Source organism: Dermacentor albipictus, chromosome 7 (genome assembly GCF_038994185.2).
Source record: "Dermacentor albipictus isolate Rhodes 1998 colony chromosome 7, USDA_Dalb.pri_finalv2, whole genome shotgun sequence".
Classification (NCBI taxonomy): domain Eukaryota; kingdom Metazoa; phylum Arthropoda; class Arachnida; order Ixodida; family Ixodidae; genus Dermacentor; species Dermacentor albipictus.
In genome coordinates this window covers 6,395,386-6,416,417 of record NC_091827.1, presented here as the reverse complement: position 1 = coordinate 6,416,417, position 21,032 = coordinate 6,395,386, and the positions used below count along the sequence as shown (strand labels likewise).

Sequence of the window (21,032 nt, the reverse complement as noted above, 5' to 3'; positions counted from 1 at the left end):
CAGAAAACAAAACCTACAGGAGGAAGTGCTAATGCATTACCTTGGTTGAATGGATAAATCAGCCTATTTCTCTTTGTAAACTAAACGTTTTCTAGAGTTTTATATAGGTAGTTTAGCTGACTTAAAAAATAATTGTGCTTAGTTAAGACAATCTTTTTTTTTTGTTATTGCATGACCTACACGTCTTATAAGCAGAAGTTGATTGAAAACGGGGAAGTCATGACTCCACACATTGTCTATTGAGAGTCATGAACTTAATAGAACATGTTGCTAGGCTATTTGGTTCATACATGCAGGTCTAACAGGCGCACACTTTATACGGGCCAATCACATGGCTTGTGTGATTACCTTACCTTAGACGGCACAAGTAGTGCCGTCTAATGTAAGACCTCGAAGCCAAACGCTGGGTCATCCGGCAGGCTTAAGAGCAGTGGTCCTGGACTAAGGGCTCCTCCCAATGATCACTACCGCCCAACTTACACAATAATGTCTTTTTCATGACTTCCAAATAATGCATATAGGTAGTCTTATGTATAATAGAGTTACGTGTACCCAAACTCACAGCGACGTTGTCGCGCAATGAATTGGCAAACTTGTTGCAAAATCGACAAGTGTGTCTATCAACGATGCAACCCCCCTCTTTTCTCTTTCTCCCTCCCTCGTATTTCTTTTTCTTTTGTTCTTACTTCGAGAGCGGTGGTTGGGAAAGTCGTGCGTTGCGTAAACGGGAGAGGATATTGCTGCGCCGACGGTATGCAAAGTCGACTCTCGGCTTAGCAGGAGCGGGTCCCGTCAAGGTTGTCCTCTTTTTTTCTTTGTTCTCAGCTCGTTGCGTGTCTTTTTTGTTTTTTCTTGTCCTTTCGTGCCGAGCCCGGGGAGCGCCGGTCGGCCAACTTTTCTTTCGGCGCCGTTAGGGTGACTCGCTTTACGGGGAATGTGCGATACTTGCGGCCTTAGGCGATTCCGCAGCCGTGAAATGATAGCGCTTTGAGACTGTATAGAGTTTGACACGGTCGTCGCACATGGTGCGGGGTTATTTCTTTTTCTTCGCACCTGCTTTATGGTTGGGGAGTGTTGTTTGCGCGTTGAGTCGTGCTTCGCTGTTTCAGCTCCGGCCGCCTAATCGAGAGTAGTGGGTGTGGCGCGAATGCGCACGTGGTATCTTTCGAGCGTCCGATGCGCGCGCTTCTTAGCGAGCAAAAGTGTTTGCTGCTCCGAAGATCGGGTGGCAGACATAAGCGAGCGCCGGAGGCCTCGTTGTATTTTTCTCTCAAAATAAAGTTGATTGGTTCGTTATGCTTAAAAGCGAAAGCCAACTCTGGGGCCGTGAGAGACGTCGTAGCGGTAGGCAGCGAGTTAATTTCTGCCCCATGGGACCTTTACCATGCACCTGAAATATAAGCGCACGAGCGTTTTTTTGCAATTCGCGCCACCAAAATATGAACGCCCGCCGCGGCCGCGGGGATCGAGCCCGCGACCTCATGCTGAGCAGCAGAGCGCCATAGTCACTGAGCCACCGTGTCGGGTATCATATATATAGTGAGACTCACAGCTTTGTTTGACAGGAGCATGTCCCCTTCAGTCACGCATTGTGATGATCTGTCGAAAGACGTGGTCTAGTCGCACAATTTTATTCCACGGCGCTGCAGACTCCATTGAAATAGTGTGTCACGGTCATGGAGGCACCTTACATTAAATGAAAGCCAGGGTGGTAGGGCAATGATTCATGTGTGCTTGATAAAACTGATTTCTTTATCTATGCGTATATATACAGTTTACATTGTTCTGCATGCAAGCCTCACGGCCATCAACGCGGGACATCTCTCTCCCTGTCGCCGTTGCAACGGAGGCCCTTGAACGCTGCGACAATGGCAATACGATGTCACGCTGCCGTGTCACCATTGAGCGGGGTAAAAGGGGAGAGCGCAGCAGAGGTTCAGTGGCCTTTCCTCGTGTTGTGATATTGATCTCTCTGTTCCGAGGATGTCCGCGATGATGCGGAATCGGCGCCTGCGCTCTTCCTGCATTTAGTTTCTAATGTCGAATAGAACTGTTTGCTGTGCTTTTAGCAGAATGTGGGCAGTGATAGTTGAGTACGGTGGCTTACAGAGTTGCTTTTTTGCTGTCAAGGGCAAGTTTGTCTTTCTTTTTTCTTCGATTCTCAATTTATATTCGGCGCTTCATCTTCGAGAGTGTAATGCCTCCGTTCCATGCGTGATTCCTGTTTTGGGAAATACGTACCTGTGGAATGCGTGAAGTGTGTGAATACTTTACAATGGAAAACTGATTCTTACCATAGCGTAACCGAGTAACATCTGATAATTAGTACAACACTTGTCCAGTGTTTTGTGTACAGTCCCTTTGCTTGTAGATGGAACATTATTGCCAGTATCGTTGATGTTTCTGTTTGTGACACTTAGCGCTGTACACGCTCGTTAGCATTTATGTAGCTATCAGAATGTGAATACGAAAAATATTGGCATCTCTGAGCGTCTCTCAGGCTAACAGCTTATGGACGCACAGGTGCTTGCGTCGATATTCGACTCCAATAGCGCCCTCGATGCTAGGCCAAGCTGTGGCCTATAATTACCGTAGCTAATTTCTCCCTCCCAGGAAGAGAGCCTGAACATGAATGCTGTTTCGAGGAACGCCTTGAGCACCTCGTCTTCTCGGGGAAACGTCCCGAGACGACGCGGCTCCCTTTCTCTGTCATAAAAGCGGCCGAGCATACGAATAAATCGTTCGGGCGCGCCGGTGCCAGTCTTGCGCATGGAGTGCGTCGCTCTTACCCGCGGATATCGGTCAAGCGGTGGATGTCTGCTCACGTGATCCCTCGGAAAGCCCGGAGGAAGCGAGATGACGACGAGGAGGAGGCGTAGTGCCGTTGCGTGGGAAGACATCGGTGGAGAGGAGGGTGGGGGGTTCTAGGGCAGCACGTTTGCGTGCTCGCCGCCGGCCGATGCCATGTGGCGTCGCCAGCGTCGCCGTTCTTCCCGCTCAGGCTGCGGCGTGCATTCTACACAACGTTGGCTTCGCTCGGCGGCGTGTTTTGCGGCGTTGGCGTCAAGCCGAAGTTGATCGCCGCATCACGACCGTCGACGCGGTTTGCGCGGGCGACCGACCAGCAAGCAGCGGCGCCGGCAGGCTTCGTTGCGACCGCAGCCACTTGTTGCAGCTTCGGCGGGCACGCCGCATTGCATCGCTGCTCCGCGACTGACTCCGTCCGCATATGTTCCATACTCGCCTCACCTGGCCGTGACACACACAAACTCGATGAACGCGCCCTCGCTGTTGGAGCTTGCCGACCGGTCGTCGGAAGCAGCGACGACACGACTCGCCACCACCTGCCGTTCGTACTACGCCGTGCACCGGCATTGCTTGGATTGCGGCGTGTGCTTGTAACGGTGAAAACCACGCGATTGTGGGCGCGTGCACGGAACGGTTTGCCTTCACTGCCCGGACTCACCGCCGTACCGGCTGGCTCGTCACGTGTGTCGTGTTGGACCCCGCGCGGGATATTTTTAAAAGCCACACCCGCCCCTTCTGCCTCGGAGGACGGAGGGGTCCCATTCGGCGCCGCCGGCGGCTTCGGCTTTGCGGCTTCCTGGTTCTTCCAAGGTCGGCGGCGTTATAGTTGTGTGGTGGTGAGGCCCGCAGTGGACCGGCCGGCTGTTTGCTTCGGACGATTCGTCTTTTCGTCGTGTTTCGTCGGTGTGAGGCGCTGAACTGCAATCGTTCAGATTTGTGTGCCGTTGTCTGCTCAAACTCTCTTGCGTTACGTAGTCGCCTGACGTGTGGCCCTTCAGAGGCGAACCATATACACCCGCCTGCACCTTTAAACAGTGCTGTGTGCTTACTGGTGCGTGACAGCCATCGTCCGCAAGACAGACTTAGAAGAAGAGCGTGAGTCTGACGGGCGTGTGCCGGCAAGCCGTCGTGTCTTGGCGTAGTTGTCGTCGGGATCGTCGTGTGGTGTTGCAAGATACGCGGTGGGAACGCTGGCGCCTTGTTTGATCACCAGCTGCGCCGGTGCATCTTCGTTCGACGGGCGGGACCCAACCTGACGGATACGGGCGGCAGTGCTGTTATCTGAGAAGGGGCGTGGGAGATCCGCCGGGCTGCTTTACTCAGCTAATCGTCGACGTAGTCGTTTCGGCAGCTTTAGAAAAACCGTCGTACCGCCATGGGTCTGGGAGTGAAGGTGGAAGAACGTCGCCTTTCTTGGAACACGTGGAACACCAAGGCGCCCATCTACAAAGTGAGCATCTTTCTGACATCGTCACGCATGACGTGTAAGCGGCCGACCTGACGGTTACTCAGCGGCTGTGCACTAGCTGCGCCGAGCGTGAGGTCGCAGGTTCCACACCATGCCATGAGAGTACCACTAGAGAGGTTTAATCTGCACCTTGAGAGATACCGACCGAATAGTCAAAATTGAATCAGAACCCTTCACGTTACTGCTTCATTCATAGCCAAATTCGGGGACGTGTAAGAATCGGGCCAGTCAGTCGAACTACGTGTGAATATATTTGGCAAATTGTAATGCCTCTCTGTAGCGAAATTTCGCAATACCTTGAGAGGCGTGGTTGATACAGCCTTTCTGAATAAGGTCTGCTGTATAGTATATCGAATGTTTCTAAACAGTCTTTTACGTTACTCTCGATTGGCGGTTGTTTAGAGCGCACCATGCCGCTTTGCAGTAATACTGTACGTTAAAGCGCTGGTCGACACGCTCCCTCCCCGCCCCGCCCCGTATAGTGCAGCGCGGAATTACTGCATTGTTGCATCAAATGACACTGGCAAAAAAAGAAAAGAGGGCGGGCGATGTGGTATAGCTGTGGTCGTAAGTGATGTGTGCTTGGCAAAACAATAACAAAAAACAAAAACGCAACTTCGTTTTAGAAGGATCAGGGCATACGCGTAGTAAGTGTTCGTATCAGAGCTCACACCCCCCAGTTTTTCTTGTACTGCCCGCTTGACGCACTTAAATAAAGCAACACTATAGGTGGTGTTGATCGAAGGCTGCCGGTATACAGTAACTCTAGCGGCCGGTAGAACTGCGTATTGCGAGTTTGCAATTTGACGGCGTTGCACATACAGCGTAGTGTTCATCATTTTTATATCGGAATCTAAAAGCAAGAGGGAACAAAAGACATCGGGTATTGCATCTGCTGAAGGAAACCACGTGCAGTGACACTGGGAGCGCGTAAATGCGTGCATGTGTTCGGCCTGCACCGTCCAGCAGCGTTTCACGAAGGCGCGTAGTAAACTTTGCTTCTTGCAGTTCTCGATAATATTATTTTTAAATGTATTTACGTGTTGTCCGATATCCACAACGGATGAAATCGGGCGAGTGCCTGTCTCTCAGAACCCCCCCCCCCCTTTTTTTTCCCCCTTCCTCTGGTTTGCATATTTCAGACGTGCGTGTATGAGGGAAAGTCTAGAAAGCCTGAAAGTCCGGTTGGTGCGGTCATTGCGTACACAGTGCGCGTCAAAGCTAAAAAGTAGTTGTGCCCGTTCTTGTTGGTTACGTATAGCGGGATTGCTACTATACTGACGAAAGAACTCGAGAGAGAACGCTTTCTTCTCTGTTTGGAGCTGACTAAAGAATATGTGTACGGGGATAAAACTAAGAAGCTTTATCTTGCGACTGTCGACGTCGTTCCACTGCTTGTGCTCTGATCACGCTGCAGTGACCAAGGCACTTGTCTGTTGGCTCACAGCTGGGCCTAATCTTGGATGTCTCAACAACAATCGCCGTGCTGATACGGAGATAAAGCAGGCTTACAATTTCTGCGGCGTATTCGTCTCACTTTCTCTTCTGTAGGAAACGCCCGTGATCTGCTAAGTCTCTCTGGCGGTCTAGTTTGGCAAAAAAGAGGGGGGGGGGGGGGAGGGATAAACAAATAAATGACGCGTCTAAGTTTCGTGCATTACTCCAGTGCGCAAAGAAAAAATAAACGAAATACAAATTCACCGTGCTCACTCGTGGTTTAAATTTCCAGAGGTCGTCGATCGCACGGTCAAGTGTTTGCTTTCCAGCCGCGCGTTGACATCATTTTGACAGGCACAAAATGCAAGAACACGCGTGCACTGAGAGTTTCCTGCATTAAAGGATTAACACATATATATGTAGCAGTGGTGTAAAACTAGCAAGAGCCGACGACACCTGAACTGCGGCACCATGGCGTCGACGCCATGGCCCTGAAGTCAAGTGTATGTTGCCCCATCAAAGTTTAAAGACATAAAAAGAAGCACTAAATCATACTGATGAAGTATTCTTTCAAAACTCTAATGTCAATAATTTCGCGGAGAGAAGTTGATCACGTACTGAAAGTCAAAGTGAAGGCAAAAGTTACATGACGGCACATAGCTAGTGCGGGAACTCCAAGGAGGCGTCGCCACCGGTTTCTTCTTATTGCGTTAATGCGTCTGACGATGGCATTTATCTTGTGGAAAAGCGTAGAACGAGATGCTTTGCCGCATATTTGCAGTGACTACCAGAAAAGGGTGTGTTTCATTGATGTGGTACCGCTAATACGATTGTAGTTAGACAAAATAAAACTTGATGGGTTATTCTGTATTGTTTCGTCAGACGGAGCATGCATATTATAGTTTTCGACTCAATTTATTTTTATCTATAGTGCTATCTTCAAAGCTTAAGAAAAATATCGAGAACATCAAGTACCGCGTGGCTCTTGCCGTTATTTAGCGACAAAAAGAAACTTATAAAAATGTGAAAATATGCGCCTGTAAAGAAACTAGTGTTTGGAGTGTTCGCGCAAGATACTGTAGTTTACACGTATCGCGTTACACCCTCATAATGTTCTAGAAATTTTTTTAGTGCTTGATTCTTACGTTCCACGGTTGAACAGGTGAGGGACGCCAAGCGGGATGACTGCAAATTTTGACCGCCCAACATGTTGGCTTCTGTAAATTTTGGTCTGGCTGATGTATACACTTTTATCTTCACGCTACCTTAGACTCGTAATAGCATTACTTAGGACAATCGGGCAATATTTTGGCCACATTACCATTTTTAGGGTGACAAGTGTTGGTTACCTATAAATGTAAAATTTGCAACATCGCAAAAATAACCGTGCATATATAGAGTGTACCGTCTGTTTCGTAATTACCGCCCCCAGCGTGATCTTTATTGTTGGCGTCGTCGTTGCTTTTGTGACCATAAATAACTGGCACCTTACTAGAAGGCACGACTGACGGCCCAGCCTAGCGCACAGTGCCTCGTTTGCGGCTGTCCGCATGCAGCGGCAGGCGCGGTCGACGGCGAGTCGGTGCACAAATTTCACCTGTCCTGTTCCTGCATCGCGCCCGTACCTGTCGCAAGCACGCCATTCTTCTATCGAGCGCGACGTTTACCCTGCCACTTCGAAACGCGTCGTTGTCACGGGCAGCTGTGCGGGACATGTGACACAGCTACGATCCTCCCCCCCCCCCCCCCAGACACACACACACACCCATTTTCATTGCTTTCTTTTTTTTCTTTCCGGCGAATCACAATATATTACTGTGCGAGCTCATTGCTTCAGCGAATCATCCCTTGTAATCTGTCGTATATGTGTGCCGTTGGAGGACGAGTGTTTTCATGAAAGGCAAGCTTAAACGTAAGCTAAAACTAGGTGTTTATTTTGAAGTTTCATTCGCTGTATTCCTATTCGCTAGCACTATAGAGAGATGCCCTATAGGGGTGGCTCCGGATCAATTTTGACAGGGCTCTTTAATGTGCACTTGGATGTAATAAGTGCACGAGCGTTTTGGCACACGCTCAGACAGACACAGTAACGTAGTTTTCTACAAGAATCACTAGAATCAAACATTGTTCCACGCATCCTCAGGTAAATAGTTGCAAAGATTACTCGAGAGAACTCTGGCGCTATAGAGAGTTTTAGTATAGCGTAAAATCCTTGCGTTAGCGTTAGCGTGCGACGCAACGCTAACGCAAAGAAAGACTGCACTGCGCGGCACAAGGTAGTGTTTTAGAATAGCGGAGCGGAGAAAAGCGTTAACGTTAACGCAAACAAATACAGCGCCATCTAGATGTAAAGACACAAAGTACTGGAAAGCCAAATCCACACGAAATGTCGAGCTTATCCAATGCCGAATCCGCAAGTGTGTCCCTAAGTCAAGCTTATCGAAAGCCACAGTCACTGCGTTAATCACGCATGTAGGTGTTTGGTTTGAGCGTTGTTTTGTCGAGAGTCGCGAAACACACCGATTAATCTTGGCATGCCGCGATCGAGCATTCTGTGGGACCCATATTACGTGTCCTTTTTAAGTTGGGATGACATAGACGCCCTCATGCTTCGGGAATTAGAGCGACCGCGCAGGTTCTACGTGTCCTCAAGATCCACTCAGCGTCGAAGCTATACCGGAGGATACGTTTCGCCGGCGATTTCGCTTCCAGAAAGCGGATTTCCCACTTCTTTCCAATTTTTTCCAACGGACGCCCACCTTGACGTCCATCCGAATGGGTTCAAGGCGAAAACCTCCTTCACGAGGTTCATATCGTCGTCGTTGGTAAAACGCACACGCATTGTGACCACAGCACCGACCACACTACTGTGTTTTGCCGCGGAAAACATGACGTGCATCGGCTCCACATACGGCTTTACACCAAGCGAACGAGCGAAATACACTTGGGCGCCATCTCGAGGCGGCTACAGCAAACATTAGAAAACCCGTAGAGTTGTTCTACTAACTCCATGAGCAAACCCTCTAGTTAAGCCTACTGCCCGGCTAATCGAGAACGTATATCGCAAACAACGCCCATTTGTCACCTGTGCGCCGCTGCCGAAGCATCATCACACAAATCTAAGGCGAACACGAGCATTAGTGGGGTAGGATAGAGCCTAGCAGTGCAGGCAGACGACTCGATAGATCCGAAGCGGGCTGCTCTCACTTCGACTGGCGCCGCCATCTTGCCGTACGTAAGGCTCCCCTTGCGTGCGTTAGCGTTCAACGCTAAATCCTGAAAATAGCGTACGTACGTAAGAGCTCCAGCAGCGTTTACGTATAGCGCATGCGCAGTGTGGTGCACGCAACGCTAACGCTAACGCTAACTCTTTGCGTTTGCTGCTTTACGCTATACTAAAACTCTCTAATGTCTGCGGGAGCTGCTAGCGTGACGCTCCAGCCAGCATGGGTATAGTACATGAACTTGCCTAAAATATTCGTCTTTATTGTCGCTTCGAATGGCTTTATGACTGCATATCGATAATTTTCAACAAAATATTATGTTTTGAATGCAACAAGTCGCAGTGATGATGCATGTGTGCAGAGTCTTCTTGACGTGCCGCATTTACAAAATATATGCTTGCATATTTAAAAGAAAAAAAAACGAAAGTAATAAAGAAACGCGTAAATACCGTCTAAATCCACAAGAACAAACATTAGACAAATCCACGTGCTACTTATCGTTCTCAGGGTTGCTGAACCATATCAACGCCTGAATTCTCCCTAGTAATAGAGAGTTTTGGATTAGGGGACGCAAGCGGCTTGCGTACGCAAAAACTAGGGACGACGGTACTGCGCATGCACAGACCCCCACGTCTGGGTCTGCACACAAGCACTACCCTCGCCTCTAGTTGTTGTGTACGCAAGCCGCTTGCGTCCCCTAATCTAAAGCTCCCTGTTAGCGGGGAACGAACGGGCGGACCGCTTGGCTCGAGGCATGACAGGCCGAGCCGCGGGCCACACCACCCGAGAGAACACCTCGACACCCGGTGAGAAATCCTCGAGTTACAACGGCTAAGTAGGCGAACCAAAGCCCTTCCTCACCCAGACCACCTAGACAGGAGGCAAGCACGGGACTGGCGCCGCCTGCAAACAAACACTTTCCCACATTTATACAGGCTACACAAAATGTACCCAGGCAAATACAGCAACACATGCCCGTGGTGCGAAGGAACACCGACATTGGAACACATAACATTCCAGTGCGCGTTACGTCCGGCGGCTGCCACCTCGCCGCTGCTAGACAACACTCTACATAACTGGTCGTGGGAGGCGCGACTCGCGGAAGTGGAATTGGGAAGCCAACTGGCGACCCTTGACCAGGCCCGGCGAGCCGCTGTAACCAGTGGGGCCCTGGAGGAGGGGCTCCACCCAGCATAACCAATCAACCTCTATTACAATAAACGTTCACTCCTCTCTCTCTCTCTCTCTCTCTCTCTCTCTCTCTCTCTCTCTCTCTCTCTCTCTCTTTTCTTTTTTTTTTATGCTCAGTTCGTGGCCTCCCAGATCGCAGCACGCCGGAGCGATCTCGGGGGCCACGCTCACTTATGTGTTCTGACTCGGTTAGCGGTGACTCAAGCGCTCGCTGTAGAGGCATGTGTAGCGCTAACGTAAGCGGCACCTGGAAAATAAAGCGTCGTTGTTCTGGAAGGCGCTCGAAAGGCGGACGACAGGAAGGCGAAAGACACGACACTGGCGATGACTAACGACTGAATCATTTATTGTTCAGATGGTACGTGATGCATTGGCTAGAAAAAGCGAAAGACACATGGCGAAGACAAAAGCACACAGGCTGTTTCCATTATTTATTCACCGAGAAATTAGATTTAATTTTCTTGTTTTTTCTTTCTTTCATCGTAGTCACCACCTGTCGTAATGGGCTGTTATGCTGCTGAGCACGTGGTTGCGGATTCGATTCGCGGCTGCGAGCGGTCGCGGTCTGACGGGGGCGCGGGGAATACGGGGACGCCCGTGTACCTCCTCATCTGGGTGCCCGTCTGGGTACCCCGCGCGGGGTCGAAATTAATTTGACCTGCTTGGCTGAAGTTTCTTAGGACCGTCGTCGCGAATAATGCGTCAGTGCTCAGTGCTCCGTAAGTGGTCAGTGCTCCGAAATTTATTGTTGAAATCATAGCTTTTATGACGTCTCGCGGCATAATTTAAGGAACTGGCAAACATTGCTGTTTATATTTTTTTTTTTGCTCTGTTAGATAAGATAGCTGCTGACTCTGTAATCACAGTATGACGCCTCAGTTCCTCGAACGTACAACAAATAATGAATTATAAGATATTTTAATGTGGTCAATTCAAGAAGCGCGCCAAGTTTTCTGTCCTAAGGTTTCTTTACAACTAATCTGTGTACATCACAAACAATTAGGGGCACCCGATCTCTCATAGAGGACAGCAACAAGCAAGCGAGCAAGCCAAGCATTTGCAAGGCACGGAGGAAGCGGTTTGTGACCTTAACCGCCGATTTTCTTGACGCACAGAAATAACTTGTAAACAGACCCTGCGGAAAGAAGCTGCGCTCTGTTTGACATATTTTTTTAAGACGGTCACCTTCAAGGAGAATATAATTGGCGACTTTTTTTTGCGCGTTCGACGCTGTAGTTATGAACCCGAGAGCCATCTGATAGATAAAAAAATAATAAAATATACATGCCAGTACACATTAAAATGAAAATACAGAGGTATTTTTCCTGAATGAAATCTAGGGGTGGCTGGTACAAGGAACCATGTTCCGATCAGCGAACGTCAGGCGGATAACCGGGCTGTTGCCCTAAGTTTGTGCAATTTGTATTTAACTAAACTACTGAAAAACATTAAACAATAATATCATTCTTTAATTATTTAAATAAAAGCCTTACCTCGGAGCCACCTCTGATCTCCATGTCGAAATGGATGTGTTCGTATTCAGCATAGAAATACTCTCATTAAACAAGTTCAACCGATTTGAATGAAATCTGTTCCACTTGAGAAAGAAATCTAGTTTCTTCGACTGTAATAACCAGAATTTCGAATTAGTTCTCCATAGTTTCTACTAACACTGCCTTAATTTCTTTAATTCAGTTAATAAGTACAAGTAATTTCCCCTATTTTCTTTCTGACGTTTTATGATATGATTAATAAATATCGGGGCTTCGGTTCCCTTTCTTCTCGTTCATATATATAAAAGGTACTTAAGGTCAAAACTTATATTGAAGCAAAACGGTAAACATATCCATCTCTACCTAAAAGAATCGCAGCTCTGTAAACTGCATCTGTCAAAGAATTTGAAGCGGACAAATATAATAAACGATATATCATACATATTATTATATATTAAGCGACAAACTTAATAAGAAGTATAGGTTAAAGGTGGTATAAGCCTACGCGGCTAGTATTCACCTCAATTTGAATAGAGAAAGAGAGATCGGTCAAGAAGAAACAGGTCAACCTAGAGGCAGTAAGGGTAAAGGCAGATAAATTCAGGCTGGTACTTGCAAACAAATATGCAGCCTTATAACAGAGAGATGAAGATGACATAGAGGGGGGTAATGAATGAAACCGTAACTAGGCTGGCTTCAATGGCAACAATTGAAGAGGGAGGCAAGGCACCAAGGCAACAAGTAGACAAGCTCTCCCAAGTAACAAATGACCTAATAAAGAAACGACAAAGAATGAAAGTGTCCAACTCAAGAGATAAGACAGAATTCGCAGGACTGTCAAAACTGATCAACAAGGCGAAACTAAGGGATATTCTAAATTATAACGTGAGACAGACTGAAGAAGCCGTAAAAAATGGACGCAGCCTGAAATCAATGATAATTCTATACTGCGGAAGAATTATATACAGACCTGTACAGTAGCCCAGATGAGTCAGGATACCTCCATTCGAAGCAGTAATGAACAGGATACAAAAACTCGTCCTATAACTAGCGATGAGGTCAGAGGGGCCTTGCAAGACATGAAATGGGGAAGAGCTGCAGGAGAAGATGGAATAACAGTCGATTTAATCAAAGGCGGAGGAGACATAATGCTTGGAAAACAGGCGGCTCTCTATACGAAGTGTCTATCGACTGCAAGGGTCCCAGAAAACTGGAAGAATGCAAACATTATACTAATCCACAAAAAAGGAGACGGTAAAGAATTGAAAAACTATAGGGCCATTAGCTAACTCCCTGTATTACATAAAATATTCACCAAAATAATCTCGAATAGAATAAGGGCAATACTGGACTTTAGTCAACCAAGGGAACAGGCTGGCTTCAGGAAGGGATACTTTACAATGGATCACATCCATGTCATTAATCAGGTAATCGAGAAATCCGCAGAGTACAATCATCATCTCTATATGGCTTTCATAGATTTACGAAAAGGCATTTTATTCAGTAGAGATACCAGCAGTCATAGAGGCATTGCGTAGTTAAGGAGTACAGACCGCTTACGTAAATATCTTGCAGAATACCTACAGAAATTCCGCAGCTACCTTAATTCTACACAAGAAAAGTAGGAGGATACCTATAAAAAAAAAAGGGTCAGACAAGGAGAGACAATCTCTCCCATGCTATTTATTCACTGCGTGCTTGGAAGAAGTATTCAAGCTTTTAAACTGGGAAGGCTTAAAAGCAAGGATCGACGGCGAATATCTCAGCAACCTTCGGTTTGCCGATGACATTGTTCTATTCAGCAACACCGCAGAAGAGTTACAACAAATGATTGAGGACCTTAACAGAGAGAGTGTAAGAGTGGGGTTGAAGATTGATATGTGGAAGAGAAAGGTAATGATGGATAGCCGGGCAAGGGAACAAGAGTTGCAGATCTCCAGTCAGCCTCTAGAGTCTGTGAAGGAGTATGTCTACCTTGGTCAATTAATCACAGGGAACCCTGATCATGAGAAGGAAGTTCATAGAAGAATAAAAATGGGTTGGATCGCATACGGCAGCCATTGTCAGCTCCTGACTAGAAGCTTTCCATTATCATTTAAAAGGAAGGTGTACAATCAGTGCATTTTACCGGTGCTGACATATGGGGCAAAGGGTTGAAGACTGAGGAAGAAGCTTGAGAACAAGTTAACGACCGCACAAAGAGCGATGGAACAAAGAGTGCTAGGCATAACGTTGAGAGACAGAAAGAGAGCGGTTTGGATCAGAGAGCAAACGGATATAGCAGATATTCTAATTGACATTAAGGGGGAAAATGCCTTTGGGCAGGTCATGTAATGCGTAGGTTAGATAACCGTTGGACCATTAGGGTTACAGAATGGGTACCAATAGAAGGGAAGCGCAGTCGAGGACGGCAGAAGACCAGGTGGTGCGATGAAATTAAGATATTCTCAGGCGCTAGTTGGAATCGATTGGCGCAGGACAGGGGTAATTGGAGATCGCAGGGAGAGGCCTTCGTCCTGCAGTGGACATAAAATATGATGATGATGAATATGAATTTCAGCGTAGGTAAAATTTTCACACAGTTTACGGGAGTTTTACAAAAGTGCTACTTACAAACTAATGATTTATGTCGGGGTAGGGTATAACACGTGAATTTTATAAGCTTCCTCAGTAAGTGCAGTTGCAAAATTGAGAGATCGTTTTTGATGACTTCGTGCTTTAGTTTGTACATCTTTGCTATTTTCAGCCATTCTTGTGGAAATATATGGATAGTCTAAATAAACGATCTGCCTCTAAAAGGCGGTGGATTGTAACTTTATTTTAAATCCAACAAAATTAATTAAACTCGCTGCGGTGGAAGCCGAAGGAAACGATTTTCCCGTTGCCATAGATTGGTGCTCCTATATATATGAGGTATAAGGCTTCCTCTTAAGGTATTCTTATGACACCGCGATAGAGAGAGAAAAGAACCCATGTCTCTGCTGCACTGTTGAAACATTGTTAACGCCTGCCCCGTCACTGTCTCGTTTGTAATACCAATGTGCCTCGAATCGCTCGCTTGAAAAAAAGAAAAAGGACGGCGCAGCACGGCTGCCGCGTGTGGAGATGCGCATCCGTCGGCCAGGCGCTCTTTTCGCACGCGACGGAAGCCGCCGGCAGAACTTGGCATGTCTTCTAATTGACCCCTAATTATCCGGTTACACGGCTGAGCCCCGAGAAACGTTGGAAATGGCCGCTTCGAGTCGCAGTGCCAAACCTTCCTTTGTGGTCTCAGCACATGCAAGGGGCCGGCGGCTGTGCAGCAGCTGCGCCCTCTGCTGCTGGGCCGGTTTCTGCCGCGAGGTTGCAACATCAAGTGGGTCTAACGGTCGGTTTCGAACACTGTTCCCTCGCACATCATCCCGATGTTCTGTCCATTAGACCACGGACTGTGGACTGCCCAGCGACTCAAGTTGCTGGAAAAGTTAAAACAGATAAACATAGATACCAGAAAGTGCGTCGAATTAATTAACCGTCGATTAATTGCATCGACACATCTCTGCAATTGACTTTTCTACAAGGCACAACGTCGTCTCGGTTGTATGACATTGTGCACTTACAAATCAAAATAAACATTTTTATTACGTTTTTAGTAAAATTGCAGGCATTTGTATGCAGAAGGTATTTGGTATACAGAACGTCATAGTCGAAAACTGCAATGGGGCCTCATATACAAAACAGTTATTAGAATTAGAGTTAGCTAAAACTACAGTAACAGGACAGAAATGCAGTGCACAGAAATAAAGAAAGCGAATAAAACATATATAATTGATTACGAAGACTAGCGTGATTATAGCATATGCCATGATAGCGAAACATATCACAGCACCTGAAAAGAAAAGAAAAAAGGTCATGGAAACTGGATGTACTAGTATCATACTAAGACCACTCACTGAGTCGTAAAAAGGTAATATACTGACATCAGTCTAAGTGTAATAGGTACACGCTTTTATTTCTTTCTAAATATGTCAAATGACAGTGTGTTACGATATTTGCGAAATCACATTGTGGTCAATCTAGATCGCAGGCACAAATAACGTCACTTCAAATGCAATTTTCCGAAGCTGCGTTCCAAATGTACCTATGTCAAGGGCTCGATAAGATCGGTTACCTATTTTTTATTGCAGTTTAATATTAGTTTAACATGCTTCATGCAAGGGTGGTAAATGGCCAGAATAAAGCGAGCACTCACCTAAGCTTGAAAGAAACATGTTTATTTCAACCTTGTTTGTGCTTGTTGTATTTTGATCATCAGTTCCCTATAGATATCACCTTATTCCATTGTTGCCGGTCGTTTTGGTTCATTGGTGATGGTGTAACAGTCTTTTGACCGCGCTATGCAGCGAGCTGTGCTGATAACCGTAGACAATAGAGCGGCATACGTAAAAGAATTGGAGCCATTGTAGCCTTCCTATAGCCGCAGCTGCGACCACCAAGGACGGTTGTCAACCTTTGTATGGAGCTATGTCGCGCCTGTCGGCTGCTGCAATGGTACGTATTACGCCGTAATCTGGAGTTGTTGCTTGGAATTTTTTTCATGACGAGTCCACAGAGTGTGTGGGGAAAGTTCTTCCCCGACGATAGCGGGGCATTATTTACCACCATTTCCTACGACGTGTTTATAAGTTCCGTAACTCTGTGAATTTGTTTAGAAGTCATTATTGATTACTTTTAGGCTCTTGTCTTCTTGAAGAAAGTTTTGCTATAAGCGAGTCGCCGGTCGTGCGGGATCTTTCTTTTTCCTTTTAGAAAACCTTTACTTTGTTTCAGAAAACTTATTCTTCTTTTTGTATTTGCCGTAGCGAGAGCTCATTTTGATTTTGATTAAGAAGGACTCATATGCGCCGTACTATAATCCACTGCGATCACATATATGGTTCTATATGGGAATATGTTTTTACACTGTGGGGTTCTCACCCGTGCTCTTGGGACAAGGGAACGACAACACAACAGTGCAAACAATCACAAGGGCATTTATTGCACCTTTCGTAGACAAATGCCTGCTAGCCGAGTTGCTATTCACAAAACATGCCGATGGGCGCGCGACAAATTGCGGAAGTCCGACTTAGTGTCGCGAATATGTTCGCCCTGTAAGGATTGGGGGCTCAATCCCATCGCTCGTTATCAGTTGTCAAGATTGGAGTGGGGCATAAATTAGAAGGTAGCTGGCCCATGCCGTCGTCCAACTTAACCACGCTAAGGACGTTGTTGAAGGGAAGGACTGCTTCTCATGGAGAACGATGAATATGGGTTTAATTACAGTGACTACATAAGGACGTTGCAGTTCATCAGTCTAGCATGAATGCGAGAGAAAGTGTACGGAGCAGCCGCGCAACAGTGGTTTATAAACACTCGGTCCTCCCTCGATCCCAAGATGAGGGAAACGTTCGACCAGTCATCGTAAACAAGTCGCCTCTCTGCGTGAGGGATTACACACACAAACTCACACACGCACTTCTTTGCGCGAGGTTCACGGTCCTCAACCGACGTCAGATGGACTTCGTAGAACTCGGGCTTACTTCAGGAAAGGCGCATTCTATTCCCCGAGCTGACCCCCGCAGCGCGCCGCCAGGTGCCCATTGTATTGCGTCTTGAACGGCGCGTGGGAAGGGGCCTCGAACTACGTTCCCTCGGGGACCCCGCTCGCGGCAGACCGGGTAGACGGTGTCGTGTTCCGGCACAAAGCCTGCTTCGTCGAACTCATCTCGGCTCCTGCGACGTAGAGTTGAGGACGCGCGTATTGTCCTCCGGACACAGTCAACTTAGTGACGCCGTGGCTAGAGGGTTGCGGCGGCCTTCCAGGAAAGGTTTGACGCCGCTGTCGCAACTGGCTGGCAAAACTTGCACCTCAGCAGGCCGTTCTTAACAGCCCCATGCATGGATACCAAAGCCCAGTCGTTCGCGCGTACGGTCATGCGAACGGTGGCGCGTTCGAACGATCGTGTTTGTCCATTTCGCGGTAGGCCTCACGAGATGGTCTCGCAGAAGCATGGATCGGCGCACGCGCAGAACGTCCGCGCCGCTTGCCGATCGCGAGCCAAAGAGGAAGAGCCTTCTCGTTTTTTCGTCCAAGTAACCCCGCCGTTAGGTGGGGTTAGCAGAGCAACACTCGCGCCATCTCTCGTGCTTACCCTGCAAGCACACCGACCGCCGCAGTAAAACCACGCGGCGAAGCCGGATTACAGGAGACGGGAGCTATGCGAGAAGACATATCAAGGGACGCGTGAGAGTCGCGCATCCCCCAACACATGATTCCATAAGATCATATAATAATATGGATAGAGGGCATCCGAAGCATAATAGATTCAAAAGCATGATTTTATTTATTTATTTGTTTGGATGATACTGCCAGGCTGCTTGTTCGCAGGCAAAACAGGAATGGTACATTTGACGAGAGGCATTGACAGTCAACTTCAATACGTTTGCATCACTTTAAACACTACGAAAGCATTACGAAATAGTAAAAAGGGGGAAATCCAGATAACAAGTTAAGAGAAACAAGTTGAAGGTTTAGCTCTTTGCAACAGTAGATTACTGCGGAAAAAAAGAAGAGAAAACGAGAGAAACAAATCAAACAGGACAAGAAACTCTATCGCATAAAGTTATTCACTAGGCATGATGACGACACCCGTAGATAAATATGAAGCAACCAGGGGCGCGATGGGAGATCGTTGTTCGAAACGCGCGTTCAATTTGAGTTCAGTTTCGTCTCACGCTACTGGCCTAGGCCGCGCCGACGTCGTCAGCCGGCTCGTTGGCGCAGCCTAAGCCACTCGTGTACGGCAGGGTGCCTACCAACCGGGAAGACCGGGAACTCTCAGGGATCTTGAATAGTCTCGAAATACTCGGGGAGAAAACTCGCGGAGTTTTCGCTTCTTTCAGGGAAAATGCGCTGCAATTTTATTGAAAGGGAACGAGAGTAGCGCTAATGTTGACTCAAGTAACACACAGGATTCGTAACGAATTGTCTTTGACACCGTGTCGTCGGGTGGAGGAGTTGCCAGTGTTCTAAAACTGACCAAGCAGATGCTTCAAATGGTCCGTGGGGCGAACGCGCGGCGAAAGGAGGACGAGAACAGAAAGGACCGACGAATTGAGGAATGGACGGGAAAGGGAGTGTGCCGCTGCTTCTTTGAAGGAGCTTGAGCTAAAAAAACTAAGTATTAGCTGACGCCGAGGTGCAGGTGTCGCTCACCTAAATCAAAATAAGCTCTTTTAAAGCAGCGAGATTCGACACTGAGGCGTTGGGCGCGGGCAGAAAGTATTTCAGGACGGTTGAGGGTGAATTTCCAGCTGCTGGGAGTGAATCTCACTTGCGACAAAGATCGGGCCTCATGCAAATGAGCTTGCTATCAGTTGATAGAAATAGCTCGTATTCGAAAATATTTGCTTCTGTATTGTAAAGAACGGCGGGTTGCACAACAAGACTGCCACCTTGCCACCTGATTACGACAAGGGGTGCAAGACGCGCACCTGCCCCTCTCCGTGCTGCAGCTGCGAGGCGTTCAAAGAAGCGACCTTTGCGCTGGAACCCGCCGCCTTCCTCCAGCCCCTTCGACATGGTGACGGGACGAATTCGGTGTGTGGACAATGATTCCAGAGTTCCTCAACGCGGGGCTGATTTGACACGCCTGGAGAAGCTACCGCGGGAAGACTTATTTTTGTGCTTCTCAAGGTTTGGAGTGGCTCGGAACAATGAGCGACGCGCGATCGACAACGTCGATTTTCCGGAACGGCACCACCTTCAACACCGTCGCTTGGGCTTCGGATGTGTGTGCCTTTGTGTCTGTAAACTGGTCTTCAGAGCAGCTGCGAGTTGGTGATGTGTAAACGAACAGCCGCCGCGTCGTGGACGGGCGGATCGAGTGTATAAAAACTGTGGTTGTGCGATTGTTGGACGCACTTCTCTTGAGCAGTCATGTTAGACTGAGTTATTTCTGTAAATAAACCCCTTTTCCCTCGTTCTCGATGAGAAGCAGTTCTTCACTTCATCAACGATCTCAGCGTAAATAAGTTGGACGACGGCATGGGCCAGCTACCTTCGAATTCATGCCGTACTCCAATCTTGGCAAAGGACCACGGACGAAGGGATTGAGCCCCCAATCCTGACAACTGGTGGCAGCGGTGGGATGGACTTTGCGACATGGTGCTGTATCTGCGGTGAGTGCTTGGTTTTTGCTTTGACTCTCTAGGCTTCATTTTGTGGTTGTTCTGTTTAGAACAGTAGGGAAGCTAGATTGTTGTGTGTTAGCTAGGTTGTGTTTTCCTAGCTAGATTTAGAGAGCAGAATCAAGGCAGTAAAGCAGCAGTCATGGAGTTAAGGACATTGCTGAGAGACGAGTTGTTGATTGTTGGTGAGGAACTGGGCCTAAATGTACGCAAGGAAATGCTCAAATCGGAATTATTGGAGCTAATTTCCAATCAGGCCAGTGAGCAAGATATTGAAATGGGATTGGAACTTCTCAAAAAGAGAGAGAAACGGGAAAAAGAAAGAGAAGAACGGGACAGAGAAAAACGAGAGAGAGAGGAACGGGATAGAGAGAGAGAGGAACGCGATAAAGATCGCGAGATAACAAAAATGCAACTTGAACTTGAAAACAGACGTTTGGAGTTGTCTCAAGGAAGTGAAGGAGCTCTGGGTCGATCAAGTGAGGCAGAATCGTACCGCATGGACAGGCTATTAAAGCCATATGAGGTCGGGACCGACATAGGCTTGTTCCTAAGCAATTTTGAAAGGACTTGCGAAAAGATGAACTTCGGTCCGAGTACATGGCCACAGCGGTTGCTGTCTATGTTGCCGTGTGAGGCGGCGGAAGTAATCGCCAGATTGAGTGTGCAGGATGCATATGATTATGCGAAAGTTAAGGCTAGTCTCCTGAAGAAATACCGCCTTTCAGCCGAAGCTTTTCGGCAAAGGTTTAGGAGCACAGGCAAGAAAGATAGCGAGGGCTATCCGGAGTTTGCATATAGCTTAAAGGCCAACCTAGTCGAGTGGCTTAAAAGCGCGGAAGCGTACGACAGCAGAGACATGATCATTGAATGCATGTGTCTAGAGCAGTTTTACAAAACCATTCCCCAAGCTGTGAAACTGTGGGTGCAAGATAGAGGTAATGTAAACACTGTGGAAAGGGCGGCTGAATTAGCCGAAGAGTACGCAACCCGTAGAAAGTTGAACGCCGAGGAGGGAAACTGGGACGGTCGAAATGGACCGCGGAAGCCATTTCCGTTCAAAAAGGGTGCGCAAGCTAGACGATCCGAGCCTGTAGACATGGCGGAAAAGCCCGCAGAAAAGAGCGAGGAGAAAGTTAACGGAGAAACCGCACAAAAAGAACAGAAAAGAAAATTCGAATCTGTCAGACCAATTCGCTGTTA

General features: G+C 47.6%; 1 protein-coding gene across 9 annotated transcripts in view; it reads left to right on the top strand.

Annotated features, from left to right (window-relative positions):
• Positions 1-21,032, top strand: part of LOC135916480 (calpain-B-like) — a 147,507-nt gene that overhangs the window by 30,216 nt on the left and 96,259 nt on the right. For 2 of the 9 annotated variants that reach the window (XM_070521583.1, XM_065449866.2), the window contains exon 1: positions 2,974-4,258. The exons of 3 other annotated variants lie outside the window; for them this stretch is intronic. In XM_070521583.1, coding sequence (XP_070377684.1) covers positions 4,184-4,258 — 75 coding nt within the window. In that variant the 5' untranslated portion in view covers positions 2,974-4,183. Of the gene's footprint in view, positions 1-2,971; positions 4,259-21,032 lie in introns of those variants that run through there. 4 more of the 9 variants (XM_065449870.2, XM_070521585.1, XM_070521584.1 and 1 more) reach the window with 3 other exon arrangements.